This window comes from Garra rufa, unplaced genomic scaffold (genome assembly GCF_049309525.1).
Source record: "Garra rufa unplaced genomic scaffold, GarRuf1.0 hap1_unplaced_003, whole genome shotgun sequence".
Lineage (NCBI taxonomy): Eukaryota > Metazoa > Chordata > Actinopteri > Cypriniformes > Cyprinidae > Garra > Garra rufa.
This window is the reverse complement of record NW_027394278.1, coordinates 5,035,627-5,059,486: the sequence shown is the minus strand read 5'-3', so window position 1 is coordinate 5,059,486 and position 23,860 is coordinate 5,035,627. Positions and strand designations below refer to the sequence as shown.

The 23,860-nt window shown below is 44.7% G+C and overlaps 1 protein-coding gene across 1 annotated transcript in view; it reads right to left on the bottom strand.

The window, feature by feature from the left end:
- Positions 1-766: 766 nt before the first annotated feature.
- Positions 767-23,860, bottom strand: part of LOC141309775 (uncharacterized) — a 36,721-nt gene continuing 13,627 nt past the window's right edge. Inside the window, exons 3-9 of the mRNA XM_073832555.1 lie at positions 18,127-19,561; positions 16,297-18,045; positions 6,434-6,542; positions 5,956-6,274; positions 5,326-5,664; positions 2,858-5,188; positions 767-1,936 (exon numbers count right to left, since the gene is read on the bottom strand). Of these exons, the coding sequence (XP_073688656.1) occupies positions 767-1,936; positions 2,858-5,188; positions 5,326-5,664; positions 5,956-6,274; positions 6,434-6,542; positions 16,297-18,045; positions 18,127-19,561 (7,452 nt within the window). The remainder of the gene's footprint in view (positions 1,937-2,857; positions 5,189-5,325; positions 5,665-5,955; positions 6,275-6,433; positions 6,543-16,296; positions 18,046-18,126; positions 19,562-23,860) is intronic.

Genomic DNA, 23,860 nt, shown 5'->3' with positions numbered 1-23,860 from the left:
CGGACACAGGATGAAGAATTTAAAGGGGTCTTTTAATCCAGACTGCACTTGGATCAGCGCAGCGTTAAGAATGCAAATTTTGGGGAATTAAAACAGAAAAGTTCAAGCTTAAAACAACAAGACCAATAAAATGATCTTCGCTACAAATTGAGTATGTGTCTTTTTCCACATTCACAATAACCAGCTAACATAGACAACGGCAGTAGCCTCTCATGAGTCCATCAGCAGTCTAGCACAAGAACATGTTAATGCTGACTCGACTTCCCTTTGAATGCTTTACAGCGCACTGTAAACACAAAGGGTCTACGAAACACTTTTCTCCCCTGCTTTGGTGGTTATCTTCCCCAAACTGACAATTTCGTCAGCAATCGCTGTCCCTATGCCAAACTACACAGCCATCCGAGTCACCCTATAATTGAGAACGAGTGTATAACTCACTGCATGTGCATATTTCTCTATATTGTGTGATCTAATGGCTTTTAACGATCTCAATCCTCCACTGCATGTGGAACATTTACTCTGCACTGATAACTCGCGCTGCTCATCTGTAGCTCTCGCGACACTTCATGACTCTCACACAGCCGTGTTTCTTAAAGGGCCAGCGTAACATTATGGCAAAAGATGAGAAAGACATGAAAACACACTCTATGTGCAGTACATTCAAACCACGGTGTGAAATAAACCAGTCTTATGTTTGGAACAACAACTTTTCAACCTGGTTACACTCTCCCCTGCTGAATGTCAACGTCCTCGGTGACTATGAACACTAGTCATCTTGCTCCCCTTGAAGCTGCCCTGTGGTATAAAGGACCATTCCAGCTAGCACCTGGGAGAGCACATCAGGGCTAAAAGACACTGCATTGCATGTAGACTTGGGCAATCGGTAAGGGTTATTGTGTATTCCTGCAGTCGTTCTCTGCGTTTTACGTGCAGCGGGACAATTCTCTTCTTGCCTAACACCCTCTTTCCTTATTTTTCTAGGAGTAGGAACAGGTCTCATCATTGGATCCTGCACCGGTAAGTTGACACCTTCCGCCTCTGGCTCAACAGATGCTGATGTCGTTTCCGGGCTATCATCGGGTCTTGCACTGTCACCACTCCCAGCAGGATGCTCCACCTGAAGGTCTCCGAGCTCAGGAATAGGCTGTTCTGGACACTCAGGTATTACAGCTGCTGTTGCTTTCTCCCTAGGACGCAGCACTTCCTCCACTACAACACACTCTGCCTCCAGTAATGGCATCTCTGGCCCTGAACCTGAGGTCATCACATCTTGGACAGGTGGTTTCTGACACCTTGGCTTTGGCAGTGGGACTGGGTTAGTGCAAAGCCTGAGGTTGGATCTGTGCACCCTCTTTGCTGGACCCCCATCAACAGGCTCCACAGTGTACGTGGTCCCTTGTACCTCCAACACCCTGTACACAGTGGAAGACCAGGCATCCTGAATCTTGTTTCGTCCAGGTGGGCGGTGTCGCAGGTACACATGTTGCCCCACATCCACAGCTGGGCAATATACCTTCTCTTCATGCTGCCTTGCTCTTTCCGCCGCTTTCCGTTCAGCATATTCCTTTGCTCGAACATGGGCATCTCGGAGACGTTCTTGGTGCACTTTTAACCAGTCAGGCTTATCATCTGTTACAGGCTCCTGGCCCAACAGAGCATCAACTGGCAGATGCGGCTGGATCCCGAACAATAGATAGTACGGCGAGTACCCTGTAGATGAGTGTGGCGTTACATTATATGCATAAACAAGCTCAGATAAATGTTCTGGCCATCTGCGTTTCTTTTCAGGCGGGAGAGACTTCAAGAGGTCATGGAGTGTTCTATTGAACCTTTCACACTGCGGATTGCCTTGGGGGTGATGTGGTGTTGTGCGAGTTTTCTTGACCCCGTACAACTTGCAGAGCTCCGCAATAACAGCGCTTTCAAAGTTCCTGCCCTGATCAGAATGTAGTCGCTGGGGAACTCCATACTTCAGGAACCATTCTCTGAGGAGGATCTTGGCGGTGGTTTCGGCTTTCTGATCACGAGTGGGAAAAGCTTGACTGAACTTTGTAAACACATCAGTCACTACTAAAACATTTTCTCGCCCATCCGTGGCTGGTTCAAGGGTTGTAAAGTCGACTGCTACCACCTCCAGTGGCCGGGAGGCCAAGAATGAAGCCCAAGGTGCCTTAATCTTGGGTTGCGGCATCTTCGCTAACACACAGCGTTGACATCGCTTCACCCACTGTTCCACATCCTCATGCATTCCTCCCCAGAAACATCTCTGTCTCAACAGACCTAAAGTTCTCTCTATCCCTTGATGTCCCATCTGATCATGAACATTTTTGAGGACTTGATCTTTCAGACAGGTAGGTAACAGCAGCTGGTGACATTCACCAGTATGGACATCATCGATTGCACGGTATAAGAGACCATCCTTTTCTCTGATCTTCGGCCACTGCTTTAATAGGAAATGCACAGATCTGGGCAAGCTTAACCTCTCTGGCTTGGTAGGTTTCTTTTGTCGACTCCAGAACGTCTTAAACACAGAGAGCATTGGATCTGACTCCTGAAACTGACGAAGTTCTGTTTTTGAATACCCCGGCAGAGTCGGAGTATTCTCACCTGCAACATCATCTTCTCCAGCCAAGGATGCCTGTATCTGCCAGACTTTGCTGCACTCCATACCAGCTGCTAACAGGTCTGGCCCCAGAGGTGTCCCTGTCCTGAGTAAGTTACAGATCGACACGCAACCATCATACTCTGCGTCTTCACTTTCGGAGTCTGGTTCACTTGACCCTGGTCTCCTGGAAAGTGCATCAGCAGCAGTGTTGCATCGTCCAGGACGGTATTTCACTTCAAAATCAAAAACAGCAAGCTGGGCCGCCCAACGCTGCTCAATGGCTCCTAATTTGGCAGTCACGAGGTGGCAAAGGGGGTTGTTATCCGTTATGATGGTAAATTTGGATCCCAGTAAATAACTTCGGAACTTTTCAGTGACCGCCCATTTAAGCGCTAACAGTTCCAGCTTCATGCTGCTGTAATTTTGATCATTTTTCTCAGCCCCTCTCAACCTCCTACTGGCATACGCGATCACAGTCTTCTTGCCCTTTTGATGCTGATACAAGACTGCTCCCAACCCTAGGTTGCTCGCATCCGTCTCAATCACAAATGGAAGCGTGAAATCAGCATACCCCAGTGTTGGTGCACTGGTGAGTTTCTGTTTGAGACTTTCAAATGCCGTCTGGCACTGGGAAGACCAAGAGCTCTTAAACACCTGAGCTCCCTTGCTGGGAGTTGTCTCTTTAAGGCACACATTCACTACATCATGCAGTGGCCCAGCTATCTGAGAGAACCCTTCGATGAATCTTCTATAATAACTACAGAACCCTAAGAATGACCTGAGTTCCTTGAGCGTGCTAGGGACTGGCCATTCTTGAACTGCACTTATCTTATCAGGGTCCGTACTCACGCCTCGAGCTGAAACTTGATGGCCTAGGAATCTCACTTCTGCTTGCAGAAAATGACACTTCTCTATTTTCACCTTCAGCCCAGTTTCTCTCAGCCTTTTAAACACTGTTTCAAGGCGCACCAGATGTTCCTGAAAGGTGGACGAGTACACCAACAAGTCATCTAAGTAGATGAGCACAATTTGGAAGACTAGGTCACTCATGCTGGCCTGCATGAGCCGCTGAAACGTTGCAGGCGCGTTGCATAGCCCGAAGGGCATCCGGCGATATTCATAGAGGCCAAAGGGTGTAGTGAAGGCTGTTTTAGGTCTGTCCCTCTCATGGACCGCAACTTGATGGTAACCGCTAGCAAGATCTATTGTCGAGAAAACTTGTGCCCCACCCAACGCATCCAAGCTCTCATCAATGCGCGGCAATGGGAAAGCATCACGCTTAGTCTTGGAGTTTAGTCTCCTATAATCCACACATAGCCTCAGACTTCCATCAGCCTTGCGCACTAGGACGATGGGTGACGCGTAGGAACTTGAGCTTCCCTGTATGACACCCGTCCGAAGTAAACCTGAGATATGCTCTTTGACCTCTTCAAACTGAGTTGGTGTTATCCTGCGATATGGCTGAGAAACGGGAGTATCATCTGTCAAGTGGATCTCATGCTTTACCCGATCGGTGTATCCCAGGTCTTCATCACAAACTGCAAACACATCGGCATGCTTCATGAGTAGTACACCAAGCCTGGCCTGCTGTTCAGGAGTACCTCCTATATGCAGCCGACTTAACAGATTACTTAGATCAGAATCAGTCATTGGCTTATCTCTCTGATCGATTCTCACCTCCTCGTGGTTGGCAGAGATGCGTTGGAATCTTACCTCACAAGTGTCACTTCCAGCACATTGACAGTGAGTGAGTATCCCAAGTCGAACTTTAGGAGGCAGCCAAACATCTTCCTGCGAGAAGTTAACCACTTGAACTGGAAACATCCGACTTCGGGGTGACACTAAGGTAGGCAGGGGGATCAATCCGCTTGGTAAAGGTACACTCCCTGGTTCCAGCAGGAGCCATGCTCTGGTTTCAGTGGCTTTCTTGTTTACTCTGGCATAGACTGTGGCTACAGAGGATGCTGGTACATGGGTTTTGCCCCTACCACTAACTCTGGCAGACAACATTCTTTCTACGAGCTCAACTTCCTGTACATGACTGAAGGCATCCCTCCACACAGAGTCCAACTTCCCTCCCAAAGTGGTGTCGAACTCAGTCAGTGCAAACTCTCTGCATCTCTGGGTGATGTTCATGCCTATGATACCAGGGGGCATGGGATCTGACTCAGCAGTGTCCCCGTCTCGGACAATCAAAAACCCACACTCAGGTATAGTTAGCCCCATCACCTGGATGTCCAATTCAACATAGCCCAAGTATGGCAATGGTAGCTTGTTTGCTGCAGTAATTCTTAGCCACTTAGAGGTGCAGTGAAGGTCCTTGTCTTCTCCATTGAGGTTTTCTCTGAAGAAACTTTCGGTTAGGGTACTCACATTACTTCCTGTGTCTAGCAGACATCTAACTAAAACACCCCCGATGTGAATATCAACTTCAGGGCACTTGCCAACTGCACGCTCCAGGAACCGTTCTTTTGTTAATGTACTACAACGTGAGCCTTCTGGTTTGCCTCGCATTGCTTGGCTCACAGCAACGGAGGGGCCCCATTTCCCTGTGCCGCAGAACCTGTGTTGGCAGTGGACTGACTTTTGAAGTTACGTGGAACGGGACACTGTCTAGCTACATGTCCCACCCCTTCACACCTTAAACAAATGGGTTGGCCATCATCTGTATACTTGGGCTTGACTTTGGGTTTTCCACCCTGACTACCACTGGAACTGACCTTTTGTACAGTGAGTTCACGAACTGCATTAGTGAGTTCTCCAATAGCTTTACCCTGCTGAGTGATGGTCTTTACTACCTCCTGCAAGGCCACTGCTATGTCACTTTGTGCAGCACTGACCGGACTAAACTGCTCTGACATCTCTCCAGAAAATGTACTCACAATATTTCGATTCCTAGCCACATTTGAACCACGGGGCCTGTCCTCCACAACCCACATCATGGCCTCTTCGCGGACATCAAATAAGGTGGACTGAGGCTTTTCCCTGACAAGCTTGCGCAGCTCTCTACGCAAAGTCACATCTCGTATGCCTTCAATGAACTGATCTCTTAAAGCGACCTGGGGATCGGACACAGCGTTATGGGAGTGTTGGAGAGCAGAACTCAAAAGCTGAGAGAGAGAATGAGAAAAGTCACGGAAGTCTTCCCCCTCTAACTGTTTGCGCGCATAAAAAGCATGCAATAATTGGGGTGTTGTGCGTTTCTCCCTAAAGGCCCCCCGCAAATATGAAAACAAATCACTGGGTTGTTTGGTCTCTCCCCCCATGCGTAACTTTACTTCATCTAAGGCCGAACCTCTTAAATGTGAAATTATGAAGTCCACTTGGTCATCAGTGTTCAAACCCCTTACCCGAATTACACGTTCGACCTCGTCAATGAACTCATCAACAGATTGACCATCTTTAACATAGTCACCACTAAAGGGCACAATCTGACGCTCCCTTGGAATATAAACATATGACCTACTGGCGACATTACTCATATTAGCAAGGGTTGACATTACTTGGTCGTGTCTTCGACCTAGCTCCAGTATTTGTGACTGCAGTTCTGCTACTGGATTACCTTCATCTTCCCGACTCGCAGCACCAGCACTGTTCACATTCTGGCTGGTTCCAGCCCGAGCAGCCGGCACATCGCTGTCCAGATCCATGTTCATATGATGTCTCTTACTTGAATAGCACACAGTCAAAAGTCACTACAGTCCAACCTGAAAGGGGCGATTCTTCACAGTCTCTTTTGCCAACTATTTCAGCGGTGAAGTGAACACCCTCCTGCGTTTCCAAAAGCTGGTCCCTTGCTTCCCCGCAGGCTCCCCAGGCAAGCCACACTTCACGTCGTCGACCTCCTCGCCACCAGCACTCGACCCTTCTTCACCACTACCGTTGTCTATGCTCCCCAAATTTAGCAATAGGGACCCCACTCCTGGTACCAAAATCTCTGTGGCACGGAATATGAATTTGAGACACCGGACACAGGATGAAGAATTTAAAGGGGTCTTTTAATCCAGACTGCACTTGGATCAGCGCAGCGTTAAGAATGCAAATTTTGGGGAATTAAAACAGAAAAGTTCAAGCTTAAAACAACAAGACCAATAAAATGATCTTCGCTACAAATTGAGTATGTGTCTTTTTCCACATTCACAATAACCAGCTAACATAGACAACGGCAGTAGCCTCTCATGAGTCCATCAGCAGTCTAGCACAAGAACATGTTAATGCTGACTCGACTTCCCTTTGAATGCTTTACAGCGCACTGGAAACACAAAGGGTCTACGAAACACTTTTCTCCCCTGCTTTGGTGGTTATCTTCCCCAAACTGACAATTTCGTCAGCAATCGCTGTCCCTATGCCAAACTACACAGCCATCCGAGTCACCCTATAATTGAGAACGAGTGTATAACTCACTGCATGTGCATATTTCTCTATATTGTGTGATCTAATGGCTTTTAACGATCTCAATCCTCCACCGCATGTGGAACATTTACTCTGCACTGATAACTCGCGCTGCTCATCTGTAGCTCTCGCGACACTTCATGACTCTCACACAGCCGTGTTTCTTAAAGGGCCAGCGTAACATTATGGCAAAAGATGAGAAAGACATGAAAACACACTCTATGTGCAGTACATTCAAACCACGGTGTGAAATAAACCAGTCTTATGTTTGGAACAACAACTTTTCAACCTGGTTACATTTGCAACACAGAGAAACATATCTGAAGGTGTTAGAAGTGTTTTGCATGATTTTTGAAGTTAGACCCTGAAATGTCAGAAAACAGCTTTTCAGCGCAGAACAAAGTTGGTTCAGGCAATGCAAGCTGAATCTCGGTCCCACTTTAACTTTGCAGTCTGTGCATGAATAAAACCTATTTTGCAACACAGAGAAACATATCTGAAGGTGTTAGAAGTGTTTTGCATGATTTTTGAAGTTAGACCCTGAAATGTCAGAAAACAGCGTTTCAGCGCAGAACAAAGTTGGTTCAGGCAATGCAAGCTGAATCTCTGTCCCACTTTAAATTTACACTCTATGCATGAATAAAACCTATTTTGCAACACAGAGAAACATATCTGAAAGTGTTAGAAGTGTTTTGCATGATTTTTGAAGTTAGACCCTGAAATGTCAGAAAACAGCGTTTCAGTGCAGAACAAAGTTGGTTCAGGCAATGCAAGCTGAATCTCTGTCCCACTTTAAATTTACACTCTGTGCATGAATAAAAGCTATTTTGCAACACAGAGAAACATATATGAAGGTGTTAGAAGTGTTTTGCATGATTTTTGAAGTTAGACCCTGAAATGTCAGAAAACAGCGTTTCAGCGCAGAACAAAGTTGGTTCAGGCAATGCAAGCTGAATCTCTGTCCCACTTTAAATTTGCAGTCTGTGCATTAATAAAACCTATTTTGCAACACAGAGAAACATATCTGAAGGTGTTAGAAGTGTTTTGCATGATTTTTGAAGTTAGACCCTGAAATGTCAGAAAACAGCTTTTCAGCGCAGAACAAAGTTGGTTCAGGCAATGCAAGCTGAATCTCTGTCCCACTTTAAATTTGCAGTCTGTGCATGAATAAAAGCTATTTTGCAACACAGAGAAACGTATCTGAAGGTGTTAGAAGTGTTTTGCATGATTTTTGAAGTTAGACCCTGAAATATCAGAAAACAGCTTTTCAGCGCAGAACAAAGTTGGTACTGGCAATGCAAGCTGAATCTCTGTCCCACTTTAAATTTGCAGTCTGTGCATGAATAAAACCTATTTTGCAACACAGAGAAACATATCTGAAGGTGTTAGAAGTGTTTTGCATGATTTTTGAAGTTAGACCCTGAAATGTCAGAAAACAGCGTTTCAGCGCAGAACAAAGTTGGTTCAGGCAATGCAAGCTGAATCTCTGTCCCACTTTAAATTTACACTCTGTGCATGAATAAAAGCTATTTTGCAACACAGAGAAACATATCTGAAGGTGTTAGAAGTGTTTTGCATGATTTTTGAAGTTAGACCCTGAAATGTCAGAAAACAGCTTTTCAGCGCAGAACAAAGTTGGTTCAGGCAATGCAAGCTGAATCTCGGTCCCACTTTAACTTTGCAGTCTGTGCATGAATAAAACCTATTTTGCAACACAGAGAAACATATCTGAAGGTGTTAGAAGTGTTTTGCATGATTTTTGAAGTTAGACCCTGAAATGTCAGAAAACAGCGTTTCAGCGGAGAACAAAGTTGGTTCAGGCAATGCAAGCTGAATCTCTGTCCCACTTTAAATTTACACTCTGTGCAAGAATAAAAGCTATTTTGCAACACAGAGAAACATATCTGAAGGTGTTAGAAGTGTTTTGCATGATTTTTGAAGTTAGACCCTGAAATGTCAGAAAACAGCGTTTCAGCGCAGAACAAAGTTGGTTCAGGCAATGCAAGCTGAATCTCTGTCCCACTTTAAATTTGCAGTCTGTGCATGAATAAAAGCTATTTTGCAACACAGAGAAACATATCTGAAGGTGTTAGAAGTGTTTTGCATGATTTTTGAAGTTAGACCCTGAAATGTCAGAAAACAGCGTTTCAGCGCAGAACAAAGTTGGTTCAGGCAATGCAAGCTGAATCTCTGTCCCACTTTAAATTTACACTCTGTGCATGAATAAAAGCTATTTTGCAACACAGAGAAACATATCTGAAGGTGTTAGAAGTGTTTTGCATGATTTTTGAAGTTAGACCCTGAAATGTCAGAAAACAGCTTTTCAGCGCAGAACAAAGTTGGTTCAGGCAATGCAAGCTGAATCTCGGTCCCACTTTAAAGGAGAACTCCGGTGTGATATTGACCTAAAGTGTATTGAATCATGATACCGAGTGTGAACGTACCTTGCATATTTCATCTCGGTTTGTGTCCAGCTGTCCGAAATCTGGGGTCAGTTAGCCGATGCTCACAACAGGTTGTCAATGAAAGTCAATCGGGCATCGAAGGAGCCATGTAAATAAATCACTGTTTTACGCCATTTACGAGGCACAAAGTAGCTCCACACTTCATCGGTAGACTTCCTAGGGCCCTGACATTTAAAACGAGACATTGAGAACTCAGAAAAAGCACCGGTAGTTTATTTACAAGAAGATTTATACAGACATCTTCCACCAGGAACAGAGCAGTCGCCGCCATCTTAAATGTAGTCACGATAAATCGAGTGTGGAGCACCAATGAATTTATCAGGTTATCAACGTATCAGGTTGTAGTTTCCTTCGTGCTCGACACTCGACTTATCGTGACTACATTTAAGATGGCGGCGACTGCTCTGTTCCTGGTGGAAGATGTCTGTATAAATCTTCTTGTAAATAAACTACCGGTGCTTTTTCTGAGTTCTCAATGTCTCGTTTTAAATGTCAGGGCCCTAGGAAGTCTACCGATGAAGTGTGGAGCTACTTTGTGCCTCGTAAATGGCGTAAAACAGTGATTTATTTACATGGCTCCTTCGATGCCCGATTGACTTTCATTGACAAGCTGTTGTGAGCATCGGCTAACTGACCCCAGATTTCGGACAGCTGGACACAAACCGAGATGAAATATGCAAGGTACGTTCACACTCGGTATCATGATTCAATACACTTTAGGTCAATATCACACCGGAGTTCTCCTTTAACTTTGCAGTCTGTGCATGAATAAAACCTATTTTGCAACACAGAGAAACATATCTGAAGGTGAAGTGTTTTGCATGATTTTTGAAGTTAGACCCTGAAATGTCAGAAAACAGCGTTTCAGCGCAGAACAAAGTTGGTTCAGGCAATGCAAGCTGAATCTCTGTCCCACTTTAAATTTACACTCTGTGCATGAATAAAAGCTATTTTGCAACACAGAGAAACATATCTGAAAGTGTTAGAAGTGTTTTGCATGATTTTTGAAGTTAGACCCTGAAATGTCAGAAAACAGCGTTTCAGTGCAGAACAAAGTTGGTTCAGGCAATGCAAGCTGAATCTCTGTCCCACTTTAAATTTACACTCTGTGCATGAATAAAAGCTATTTTGCAACACAGAGAAACATATATGAAGGTGTTAGAAGTGTTTTGCATGATTTTTGAAGTTAGACCCTGAAATGTCAGAAAACAGCGTTTCAGCGCAGAACAAAGTTGGTTCAGGCAATGCAAGCTGAATCTCTGTCCCACTTTAAATTTGCAGTCTGTGCATGAATAAAACCTATTTTGCAACACAGAGAAACATATCTGAAGGTGTTAGAAGTGTTTTGCATGATTTTTGAAGTTAGACCCTGAAATGTCAGAAAACAGCGTTTCAGCGCAGAACAAAGTTGGTTCAGGCAATGCAAGCTGAATCTCTGTCCCACTTTAAATTTACACTCTGTGCATGAATAAAAGCTATTTTGCAACACAGAGAAACATATCTGAAGGTGTTAGAAGTGTTTTGCATGATTTTTGAAGTTAGACCCTGAAATGTCAGAAAACAGCTTTTCAGCGCAGAACAAAGTTGGTTCAGGCAATGCAAGCTGAATCTCGGTCCCACTTTAACTTTGCAGTCTGTGCATGAATAAAACCTATTTTGCAACACAGAGAAACATATCTGAAGGTGTTAGAAGTGTTTTGCATGATTTTTGAAGTTAGACCCTGAAATGTCAGAAAACAGCGTTTCAGCGGAGAACAAAGTTGGTTCAGGCAATGCAAGCTGAATCTCTGTCCCACTTTAAATTTACACTCTGTGCAAGAATAAAAGCTATTTTGCAACACAGAGAAACATATCTGAAGGTGTTAGAAGTGTTTTGCATGATTTTTGAAGTTAGACCCTGAAATGTCAGAAAACAGCGTTTCAGCGCAGAACAAAGTTGGTTCAAGCAATGCAAGCTGAAACTCTGTCCCACTTTAAATTTGCAGTCTGTGCATGAATAAAAGCTATTTTGCAACACAGAGAAACATATCTGAAGGTGTTAGAAGTGTTTTGCATGATTTTTGAAGTTAGACCCTGAAATGTCAGAAAACAGCTTTTCAGCGCAGAACAAAGTTGGTTCAGGCAATGCAAGCTGAATCTCGGTCCCACTTTAACTTTGCAGTCTGTGCATGAATAAAACCTATTTTGCAACACAGAGAAACATATCTGAAGGTGTTAGAAGTGTTTTGCATGATTTTTGAAGTTAGACCCTGAAATGTCAGAAAACAGCTTTTCAGCGCAGAACAAAGTTGGTTCAGGCAATGCAAGCTGAATCTCTGTCCCACTTTAAATTTACACTCTGTGCATGAATAAAAGCTATTTTGCAACACAGAGTAACATATCTGAAGGTGTTAGAAGTGTTTTGCATGATTTTTGAAGTTAGACCCTGAAATGTCAGAAAACAGCGTTTCAGCGCAGAACAAAGTTGGTTAAGGCAATGCAAGCTGAATCTCTGTCCCACTTTAAATTTGCAGTCTGTGCATGAATAAAACCTATTTTGCAACACAGAGAAACATATCTGAAGGTGTTAGAAGTGTTTTGCATGATTTTTGAAGTTATACCCTGAAATGTCAGAAAACAGCGTTTCAGCGCAGAACAAAGTTGGTTCAGGCAATGCAAGCTGAATCTCTGTCCCACTTTAAATTTACACTCTGTTCATGAATAAAACCTATTTTGCAACACAGAGAAACATATCTGAAGGTTTTAGAAGTGTTTTGCATGATTTTTGAAGTTAGACCCTGAAATGTCAGAAAACAGCTTTTCAGCGCAAAACAAAGTTGGTTCAGGCGATGCAAGCTGAATCTCGGTCCCACTTTAACTTTGCAGTCTGTGCATGAATAAAACCTATTTTGCAACACAGAGAAACATATCTGAAGGTGTTAGAAGTGTTTTGCATGATTTTTGAAGTTAGACCCTGAAATGTCAGAAAACAGCGTTTCAGCGCAGAACAAAGTTGGTTCAGGCAATGCAAGCTGAATCTCTGTCCCACTTTAAATTTACACTCTGTGCATGAATAAAACCTATTTTGCAACACAGAGAAACATATCTGAAAGTGTTAGAAGTGTTTTGCATGATTTTTGAAGTTAGACCCTGAAATGTCAGAAAACAGCGTTTCAGCGCAGAACAAAGTTGGTTCAGGCAATGCAAGCTGAATCTCTGTCCCACTTTAAATTTACACTCTGTGCATGAATAAAAGCTATTTTGCAACACAGAGAAACATATATGAAGGTGTTAGAAGTGTTTTGCATGATTTTTGAAGTTAGACCCTGAAATGTCAGAAAACAGCTTTTCAGCGCAGAACAAAGTTGGTTCTGGCAATGCAAGCTGAATCTCTGTCCCACTTTAAATTTGCAGTCTGTGCATGAATAAAACCTATTTTGCAACACAGAGAAACATATCTGAAGGTGTTAGAAGTGTTTTGCATGATTTTTGAAGTTAGACCCTGAAATGTCAGAAAACAGCGTTTCAGCGCAGAACAAAGTTGGTTCAGGCAATGCAAGCTGAATCTCTGTCCCACTTTAAATTTACACTCTGTGCATGAATAAAAGCTATTTTGCAACACAGAGAAACATATCTGAAGGTGTTAGAAGTGTTTTGCATGATTTTTGAAGTTAGACCCTGAAATGTCAGAAAACAGCTTTTCAGCGCAGAACAAAGTTGGTTCAGGCAATGCAAGCTGAATCTCGGTCCCACTTTAACTTTGCAGTCTGTGCATGAATAAAACCTATTTTGCAACACAGAGAAACATATCTGAAGGTGTTAGAAGTGTTTTGCATGATTTTTGAAGTTAGACCCTGAAATGTCAGAAAACAGCGTTTCAGCGGAGAACAAAGTTGGTTCAGGCAATGCAAGCTGAATCTCTGTCCCACTTTAAATTTACACTCTGTGCAAGAATAAAAGCTATTTTGCAACACAGAGAAACATATCTGAAGGTGTTAGAAGTGTTTTGCATGATTTTTGAAGTTAGACCCTGAAATGTCAGAAAACAGCGTTTCAGCGCAGAACAAAGTTGGTTCAAGCAATGCAAGCTGAAACTCTGTCCCACTTTAAATTTGCAGTCTGTGCATGAATAAAAGCTATTTTGCAACACAGAGAAACATATCTGAAGGTGTTAGAAGTGTTTTGCATGATTTTTGAAGTTAGACCCTGAAATGTCAGAAAACAGCTTTTCAGCGCAGAACAAAGTTGGTTCAGGCAATGCAAGCTGAATCTCGGTCCCACTTTAACTTTGCAGTCTGTGCATGAATAAAACCTATTTTGCAACACAGAGAAACATATCTGAAGGTGAAGTGTTTTGCATGATTTTTGAAGTTAGACCCTGAAATGTCAGAAAACAGCGTTTCAGCGCAGAACAAAGTTGGTTCAGGCAATGCAAGCTGAATCTCTGTCCCACTTTAAATTTGCAGTCTGTGCATGAATAAAACCTATTTTGCACCACAGAGAAACATATCTGAAGGTGTTAGAAGTGTTTTGCATGATTTTTGAAGTTAGACCCTGAAATGTCAGAAAACAGCTTTTCAGCGCAGAACAAAGTTGGTTCAGGCAATGCAAGCTGAATCTCGGTCCCACTTTAACTTTGCAGTCTGTGCATGAATAAAACCTATTTTGCAACACAGAGAAACATATCTGAAGGTGTTAGAAGTGTTTTGCATGATTTTTGAAGTTAGACCCTGAAATGTCAGAAAACAGCGTTTCAGCGCAGAACAAAGTTGGTTCAGGCAATGCAAGCTGAATCTCTGTCCCACTTTAAATTTACACTCTGTGCATGAATAAAAGCTATTTTGCAACACAGAGAAACATATCTGAAGGTGTTAGAAGTGTTTTGCATGATTTTTGAAGTTAGACCCTGAAATGTCAGAAAACAGCTTTTCAGCGCAGAACAAAGTTGATTCAGGCAATGCAAGCTGAATCTCGGTCCCACTTTAACTTTGCAGTCTGTGCATGAAGAAAACCTATTTTGCAACACAGAGAAACATATCTGAAGGTGTTAGAAGTGTTTTGCATGATTTTTGAAGTTAGACCCTGAAATGTCAGAAAACAGCTTTTCAGCGCAGAACAAAGTTGGTTCAGGCAATGCAAGCTGAATCTCTGTCCCACTTTAAATTTACACTCTGTGCATGAATAAAAGCTATTTTGCAACACAGAGAAACATATCTGAAGGTGTTAGAAGTGTTTTGCATGATTTTTGAAGTTAGACCCTGAAATGTCAGAAAACAGCGTTTCAGCGCAGAACAAAGTTGGTTCAGGCAATGCAAGCTGAATCTCTGTCCCACTTTAAATTTGCAGTCTGTGCATGAATAAAACCTATTTTGCAACACAGAGAAACATATCTGAAGGTGTTAGAAGTGTTTTGCATGATTTTTGAAGTTATACCCTGAAATGTCAGAAAACAGCGTTTCAGCGCAGAACAAAGTTGGTTCAGGCAATGCAAGCTGAATCTCTGTCCCACTTTAAATTTACACTCTGTGCATGAATAAAACCTATTTTGCACCACAGAGAAACATATCTGAAGGTGTTAGAAGTGTTTTGCATGATTTTTGAAGTTAGACCCTGAAATGTCAGAAAACAGCTTTTCAGCGCAGAACAAAGTTGGTTCAGGCAATGCAAGCTGAATCTCGGTCCCACTTTAACTTTGCAGTCTGTGCATGAATAAAACCTATTTTGCAACACAGAGAAACATATCTGAAGGTGTTAGAAGTGTTTTGCATGATTTTTGAAGTTAGACCCTGAAATGTCAGAAAACAGCGTTTCAGCGCAGAACAAAGTTGGTTCAGGCAATGCAAGCTGAATCTCTGTCCCACTTTAAATTTACACTCTGTGCATGAATAAAAGCTATTTTGTGTGGCACGGAATATGAATTTGAGACACCGGACACAGGATGAAGAATTTAAAGGGGTCTTTTAATCCAGACTGCACTTGGATCAGCGCAGCGTTAAGAATGCAAATTTTGGGGAATTAAAACAGAAAAGTTCAAGCTTAAAACAACAAGACCAATAAAATGATCTTCGCTACAAATTGAGTATGTGTCTTTTTCCACATTCACAATAACCAGCTAACATAGACAACGGCAGTAGCCTCTCATGAGTCCATCAGCAGTCTAGCACAAGAACATGTTAATGCTGACTCGACTTCCCTTTGAATGCTTTACAGCGCACTGTAAACACAAAGGGTCTACGAAACACTTTTCTCCCCTGCTTTGGTGGTTATCTTCCCCAAACTGACAATTTCGTCAGCAATCGCTGTCCCTATGCCAAACTACACAGCCATCCGAGTCACCCTATAATTGAGAACGAGTGTATAACTCACTGCATGTGCATATTTCTCTATATTGTGTGATCTAATGGCTTTTAACGATCTCAATCCTCCACTGCATGTGGAACATTTACTCTGCACTGATAACTCGCGCTGCTCATCTGTAGCTCTCGCGACACTTCATGACTCTCACACAGCCGTGTTTCTTAAAGGGCCAGCGTAACATTATGGCAAAAGATGAGAAAGACATGAAAACACACTCTATGTGCAGTACATTCAAACCACGGTGTGAAATAAACCAGTCTTATGTTTGGAACAACAACTTTTCAACCTGGTTACACTCTCCCCTGCTGAATGTCAACGTCCTCGGTGACTATGAACACTAATCATCTTGCTCCCCTTGAAGCTGCCCTGTGGTATAAAGGACCATTCCAGCTAGCACCTGGGAGAGCACATCAGGGCTAAAAGACACTGCATTGCATGTAGACTTGGGCAATCGGTAAGGGTTATTGTGTATTCCTGCAGTCGTTCTCTGCGTTTTACGTGCAGCGGGACAATTCTCTTCTTGCCTAACACCCTCTTTCCTTATTTTTCTAGGAGTAGGAACAGGTCTCATCATTGGATCCTGCACCGGTAAGTTGACACCTTCCGCCTCTGGCTCAACAGATGCTGATGTCGTTTCCGGGCTATCATCGGGTCTTGCACTGTCACCACTCCCAGCAGGATGCTCCACCTGAAGGTCTCCGAGCTCAGGAATAGGCTGTTCTGGACACTCAGGTATTACAGCTGCTGTTGCTTTCTCCCTAGGACGCAGCACTTCCTCCACTACAACACACTCTGCCTCCAGTAATGGCATCTCTGGCCCTGAACCTGAGGTCATCACATCTTGGACAGGTGGTTTCTGACACCTTGGCTTTGGCAGTGGGACTGGGTTAGTGCAAAGCCTGAGGTTGGATCTGTGCACCCTCTTTGCTGGACCCCCATCAACAGGCTCCACAGTGTACGTGGTCCCTTGTACCTCCAACACCCTGTACACAGTGGAAGACCAGGCATCCTGAATCTTGTTTCGTCCAGGTGGGCGGTGTCGCAGGTACACATGTTGCCCCACATCCACAGCTGGGCAATATACCTTCTCTTCATGCTGCCTTGCTCTTTCCGCCGCTTTCCGTTCAGCATATTCCTTTGCTCGAACATGGGCATCTCGGAGACGTTCTTGGTGCACTTTTAACCAGTCAGGCTTATCATCTGTTACAGGCTCCTGGCCCAACAGAGCATCAACTGGCAGATGCGGCTGGATCCCGAACAATAGATAGTACGGCGAGTACCCTGTAGATGAGTGTGGCGTTACATTATATGCATAAACAAGCTCAGATAAATGTTCTGGCCATCTGCGTTTCTTTTCAGGCGGGAGAGACTTCAAGAGGTCATGGAGTGTTCTATTGAACCTTTCACACTGCGGATTGCCTTGGGGGTGATGTGGTGTTGTGCGAGTTTTCTTGACCCCGTACAACTTGCAGAGCTCCGCAATAACAGCGCTTTCAAAGTTCCTGCCCTGATCAGAATGTAGTCGCTGGGGAACTCCATACTTCAGGAACCATTCTCTGAGGAGGATCTTGGCGGTGGTTTCGGCTTTCTGATCACGAGTGGGAAAAGCTTGACTGAACTTTGTAAACACATCAGTCACTACTAAAACATTTTCTCGCCCATCCGTGGCTGGTTCAAGGGTTGTAAAGTCGACTGCTACCACCTCCAGTGGCCGGGAGGCCAAGAATGAAGCCCAAGGTGCCTTAATCTTGGGTTGCGGCATCTTCGCTAACACACAGCGTTGACATCGCTTCACCCACTGTTCCACATCCTCATGCATTCCTCCCCAGAAACATCTCTGTCTCAACAGACCTAAAGTTCTCTCTATCCCTTGATGTCCCATCTGATCATGAACATTTTTGAGGACTTGATCTTTCAGACAGGTAGGTAACAGCAGCTGGTGACATTCACCAGTATGGACATCATCGATTGCACGGTATAAGAGACCATCCTTTTCTCTGATCTTCGGCCACTGCTTTAATAGGAAATGCACAGATCTGGGCAAGCTTAACCTCTCTGGCTTGGTAGGTTTCTTTTGTCGACTCCAGAACGTCTTAAACACAGAGAGCATTGGATCTGACTCCTGAAACTGACGAAGTTCTGTTTTTGAATACCCCGGCAGAGTCGGAGTATTCTCACCTGCAACATCATCTTCTCCAGCCAAGGATGCCTGTATCTGCCAGACTTTGCTGCACTCCATACCAGCTGCTAACAGGTCTGGCCCCAGAGGTGTCCCTGTCCTGAGTAAGTTACAGATCGACACGCAACCATCATACTCTGCGTCTTCACTTTCGGAGTCTGGTTCACTTGACCCTGGTCTCCTGGAAAGTGCATCAGCAGCAGTGTTGCATCGTCCAGGACGGTATTTCACTTCAAAATCAAAAACAGCAAGCTGGGCCGCCCAACGTTGCTCAATGGCTCCTAATTTGGCAGTCACGAGGTGGCAAAGGGGGTTGTTATCCGTTATGATGGTAAATTTGGATCCCAGTAAATAACTTCGGAACTTTTCAGTGACCGCCCATTTAAGCGCTAACAGTTCCAGCTTCATGCTGCTGTAATTTTGATCATTTTTCTCAGCCCCTCTCAACCTCCTACTGGCATACGCGATCACAGTCTTCTTGCCCTTTTGATGCTGATACAAGACTGCTCCCAACCCTAGGTTGCTCGCATCCGTCTCAATCACAAATGGAAGCGTGAAATCAGCATACCCCAGTGTTGGTGCACTGGTGAGTTTCTGTTTGAGACTTTCAAATGCCGTCTGGCACTGGGAAGACCAAGAGCTCTTAAACACCTGAGCTCCCTTGCTGGGAGTTGTCTCTTTAAGGCACACATTCACTACATCATGCAGTGGCCCAGCTATCTGAGAGAACCCTTCGATGAATCTTCTATAATAACTACAGAACCCTAAGAATGACCTGAGTTCCTTGAGCGTGCTAGGGACTGGCCATTCTTGAACTGCACTTATCTTATCAGGGTCCGTACTCACGCCTCGAGCTGAAACTTGATGGCCTAGGAATCTCACTTCTGCTTGCAGAAAATGACACTTCTCTATTTTCACCTTCAGCCCAGTTTCTCTCAGCCTTTTAAACACTGTTTCAAGGCGCACCAGATGTTCCTGAAAGGTGGACGAGTACACCAACAAGTCATCTAAGTAGATGAGCACAATTTGGAAGACTAGGTCACTCATGCTGGCCTGCATGAGCCGCTGAAACGTTGCAGGCGCGTTGCATAGCCCGAAGGGCATCCGGCGATATTCATAGAGGCCAAAGGGTGTAGTGAAGGCTGTTTTAGGTCTGTCCCTCTCATGGACCGCAACTTGATGGTAACCGCTAGCAAGATCTATTGTCGAGAAAACTTGTGCCCCACCCAACGCATCCAAGCTCTCATCAATGCGCGGCAATGGGAAAGCATCACGCTTAGTCTTGGAGTTTAGTCTCCTATAATCCACACATAGCCTCAGACTTCCATCAGCCTTGCGCACTAGGACGATGGGTGACGCGTAGGAACTTGAGCTTCCCTGTATGACACCCGTCCGAAGTAAACCTGAGATATGCTCTTTGACCTCTTCAAACTGAGTTGGTGTTATCCTGCGATATGGCTGAGAAACGGGAGTATCATCTGTCAAGTGGATCTCATGCTTTACCCGATCGGTGTATCCCAGGTCTTCATCACAAACTGCAAACACATCGGCATGCTTCATGAGTAGTACACCAAGCCTGGCCTGCTGTTCAGGAGTACCTCCTATATGCAGCCGACTTAACAGATTACTTAGATCAGAATCAGTCATTGGCTTATCTCTCTGATCGATTCTCACCTCCTCGTGGTTGGCAGAGATGCGTTGGAATCTTACCTCACAAGTGTCACTTCCAGCACATTGACAGTGAGTGAGTATCCCAAGTCGAACTTTAGGAGGCAGCCAAACATCTTCCTGCGAGAAGTTAACCACTTGAACTGGAAACATCCGACTTCGGGGTGACACTAAGGTAGGCAGGGGGATCAATCCGCTTGGTAAAGGTACACTCCCTGGTTCCAGCAGGAGCCATGCTCTGGTTTCAGTGGCTTTCTTGTTTACTCTGGCATAGACTGTGGCTACAGAGGATGCTGGTACATGGGTTTTGCCCCTACCACTAACTCTGGCAGACAACATTCTTTCTACGAGCTCAACTTCCTGTACATGACTGAAGGCATCCCTCCACACAGAGTCCAACTTCCCTCCCAAAGTGGTGTCGAACTCAGTCAGTGCAAACTCTCTGCATCTCTGGGTGATGTTCATGCCTATGATACCAGGGGGCATGGGATCTGACTCAGCAGTGTCCCCGTCTCGGACAATCAAAAACCCACACTCAGGTATAGTTAGCCCCATCACCTGGATGTCCAATTCAACATAGCCCAAGTATGGCAATGGTAGCTTGTTTGCTGCAGTAATTCTTAGCCACTTAGAGGTGCAGTGAAGGTCCTTGTCTTCTCCATTGAGGTTTTCTCTGAAGAAACTTTCGGTTAGGGTACTCACATTACTTCCTGTGTCTAGCAGACATCTAACTAAAACACCCCCGATGTGAATATCAACTTCAGGGCACTTGCCAACTGCACGCTCCAGGAACCGTTCTTTTGTTAATGTACTACAACGTGAGCCTTCTGGTTTGCCTCGCATTGCTTGGCTCACAGCAACGGAGGGGCCCCATTTCCCTGTGCCGCAGAACCTGTGTTGGCAGTGGACTGACTTTTGAAGTTACGTGGAACGGGACACTGTCTAGCTACATGTCCCACCCCTTCACACCTTAAACAAATGGGTTGGCCATCATCTGTATACTTGGGCTTGACTTTGGGTTTTCCACCCTGACTACCACTGGAACTGACCTTTTGTACAGTGAGTTCACGAACTGCATTAGTGAGTTCTCCAATAGCTTTACCCTGCTGAGTGATGGTCTTTACTACCTCCTGCAAGGCCACTGCTATGTCACTTTGTGCAGCACTGACCGGACTAAACTGCTCTGACATCTCTCCAGAAAATGTACTCACAATATTTCGATTCCTAGCCACATTTGAACCACGGGGCCTGTCCTCCACAACCCACATCATGGCCTCTTCGCGGACATCAAATAAGGTGGACTGAGGCTTTTCCCTGACAAGCTTGCGCAGCTCTCTACGCAAAGTCACATCTCGTATGCCTTCAATGAACTGATCTCTTAAAGCGACCTGGGGATCGGACACAGCGTTATGGGAGTGTTGGAGAGCAGAACTCAAAAGCTGAGAGAGAGAATGAGAAAAGTCACGGAAGTCTTCCCCCTCTAACTGTTTGCGCGCATAAAAAGCATGCAATAATTGGGGTGTTGTGCGTTTCTCCCTAAAGGCCCCCCGCAAATATGAAAACAAATCACTGGGTTGTTTGGTCTCTCCCCCCATGCGTAACTTTACTTCATCTAAGGCCGAACCTCTTAAATGTGAAATTATGAAGTCCACTTGGTCATCAGTGTTCAAACCCCTTACCCGAATTACACGTTCGACCTCGTCAATGAACTCATCAACAGATTGACCATCTTTAACATAGTCACCACTAAAGGGCACAATCTGACGCTCCCTTGGAATATAAACATATGACCTACTGGCGACATTACTCATATTAGCAAGGGTTGACATTACTTGGTCGTGTCTTCGACCTAGCTCCAGTATTTGTGACTGCAGTTCTGCTACTGGATTACCTTCATCTTCCCGACTCGCAGCACCAGCACTGTTCACATTCTGGCTGGTTCCAGCCCGAGCAGCCGGCACATCGCTGTCCAGATCCATGTTCATATGATGTCTCTTACTTGAATAGCACACAGTCAAAAGTCACTACAGTCCAACCTGAAAGGGGCGATTCTTCACAGTCTCTTTTGCCAACTATTTCAGCGGTGAAGTGAACACCCTCCTGCGTTTCCAAAAGCTGGTCCCTTGCTTCCCCGCAGGCTCCCCAGGCAAGCCACACTTCACGTCGTCGACCTCCTCGCCACCAGCACTCGACCCTTCTTCACCACTACCGTTGTCTATGCTCCCCAAATTTAGCAATAGGGACCCCACTCCTGGTACCAAAATCTCTGTGGCACGGAATATGAATTTGAGACACCGGACACAGGATGAAGAATTTAAAGGGGTCTTTTAATCCAGACTGCACTTGGATCAGCGCAGCGTTAAGAATGCAAATTTTGGGGAATTAAAACAGAAAAGTTCAAGCTTAAAACAACAAGACCAATAAAATGATCTTCGCTACAAATTGAGTATGTGTCTTTTTCCACATTCACAATAACCAGCTAACATAGACAACGGCAGTAGCCTCTCATGAGTCCATCAGCAGTCTAGCACAAGAACATGTTAATGCTGACTCGACTTCCCTTTGAATGCTTTACAGCGCACTGGAAACACAAAGGGTCTACGAAACACTTTTCTCCCCTGCTTTGGTGGTTATCTTCCCCAAACTGACAATTTCGTCAGCAATCGCTGTCCCTATGCCAAACTACACAGCCATCCGAGTCACCCTATAATTGAGAACGAGTGTATAACTCACTGCATGTGCATATTTCTCTATATTGTGTGATCTAATGGCTTTTAACGATCTCAATCCTCCACCGCATGTGGAACATTTACTCTGCACTGATAACTCGCGCTGCTCATCTGTAGCTCTCGCGACACTTCATGACTCTCACACAGCCGTGTTTCTTAAAGGGCCAGCGTAACATTATGGCAAAAGATGAGAAAGACATGAAAACACACTCTATGTGCAGTACATTCAAACCACGGTGTGAAATAAACCAGTCTTATGTTTGGAACAACAACTTTTCAACCTGGTTACATTTGCAACACAGAGAAACATATCTGAAGGTGTTAGAAGTGTTTTGCATGATTTTTGAAGTTAGACCCTGAAATGTCAGAAAACAGCTTTTCAGCGCAGAACAAAGTTGGTTCAGGCAATGCAAGCTGAATCTCGGTCCCACTTTAACTTTGCAGTCTGTGCATGAATAAAACCTATTTTGCAACACAGAGAAACATATCTGAAGGTGTTAGAAGTGTTTTGCATGATTTTTGAAGTTAGACCCTGAAATGTCAGAAAACGTACTCGGTTACTTTCGTAACCTCGGTTCCCTGAGATACGGGAACGAGTACTGCGTCGTTAAGACGCTTATGGGGAAAAAGCTCCTTTTTCTCCTGAGACTGAAGTATTTCAATAACGCAGTGTAACTGCACGACCATTGGTTTGTGCAGTGAGATGAAAACAAACCAATGGCTCGGCAGCGGAGCTGCACGAGCCTGTGGCAATGATTCGCGCCCGAACGCGCCAAAAGGGGCGGAGAATTCGGCTATATAAGCGTGCATTTTGCCACAGGATCTCAGGTTCTTCGACTGAAGCGACGACTGAGTCGTGCAGCTACTTAGCAACGGCAAGCAACGCAGTACTCGTTCCCGTATCTCAGGGAACCGAGGTTACGAAAGTAACCGAGTACGTTCCCTGTCGATACTACACTCGTACTGCGTCGTTAAGACGCTTATGGGGAACCAGTACAATCCCGCCGTTGCTAAGGTAGAGGAACGACTGTATGGCCCTAGCACAGGATGGGCTAGTAGGAGCCAATTTGCTCAATAGGATAACCTAATGAACATTCCGTTCCAAGGAAAAACGATACACTTGGAAACTCCCAGAGGCCAAGTGCATACATAGCAATACTGGTAACAGAATTCCTCATGCAGAAAGGACCCTAGTCTGCAAGACAGGGACATCTAGATTATAAAACCTAGCAAATGTGGACGGTGAGGCCCAGCCTGCCGCCGCACATATTTCTGCAATGGATACTCCGCTGGACCGGGCCCATGACGAGGCGACGCCTCTAGTCGAATGGGCTCTTACCCCCATGGGACATGGCAGACCCAAGGAAGAGTAAGCCAGCATTATAGCTTCCACTATCCACTTGGATAGTCTATGTTTTGTGACCGATAACCCTTTGTTGCGGCCTCCAAAACACACAAAGAGCTGTTCTGACTTCCTAAAAGAAGC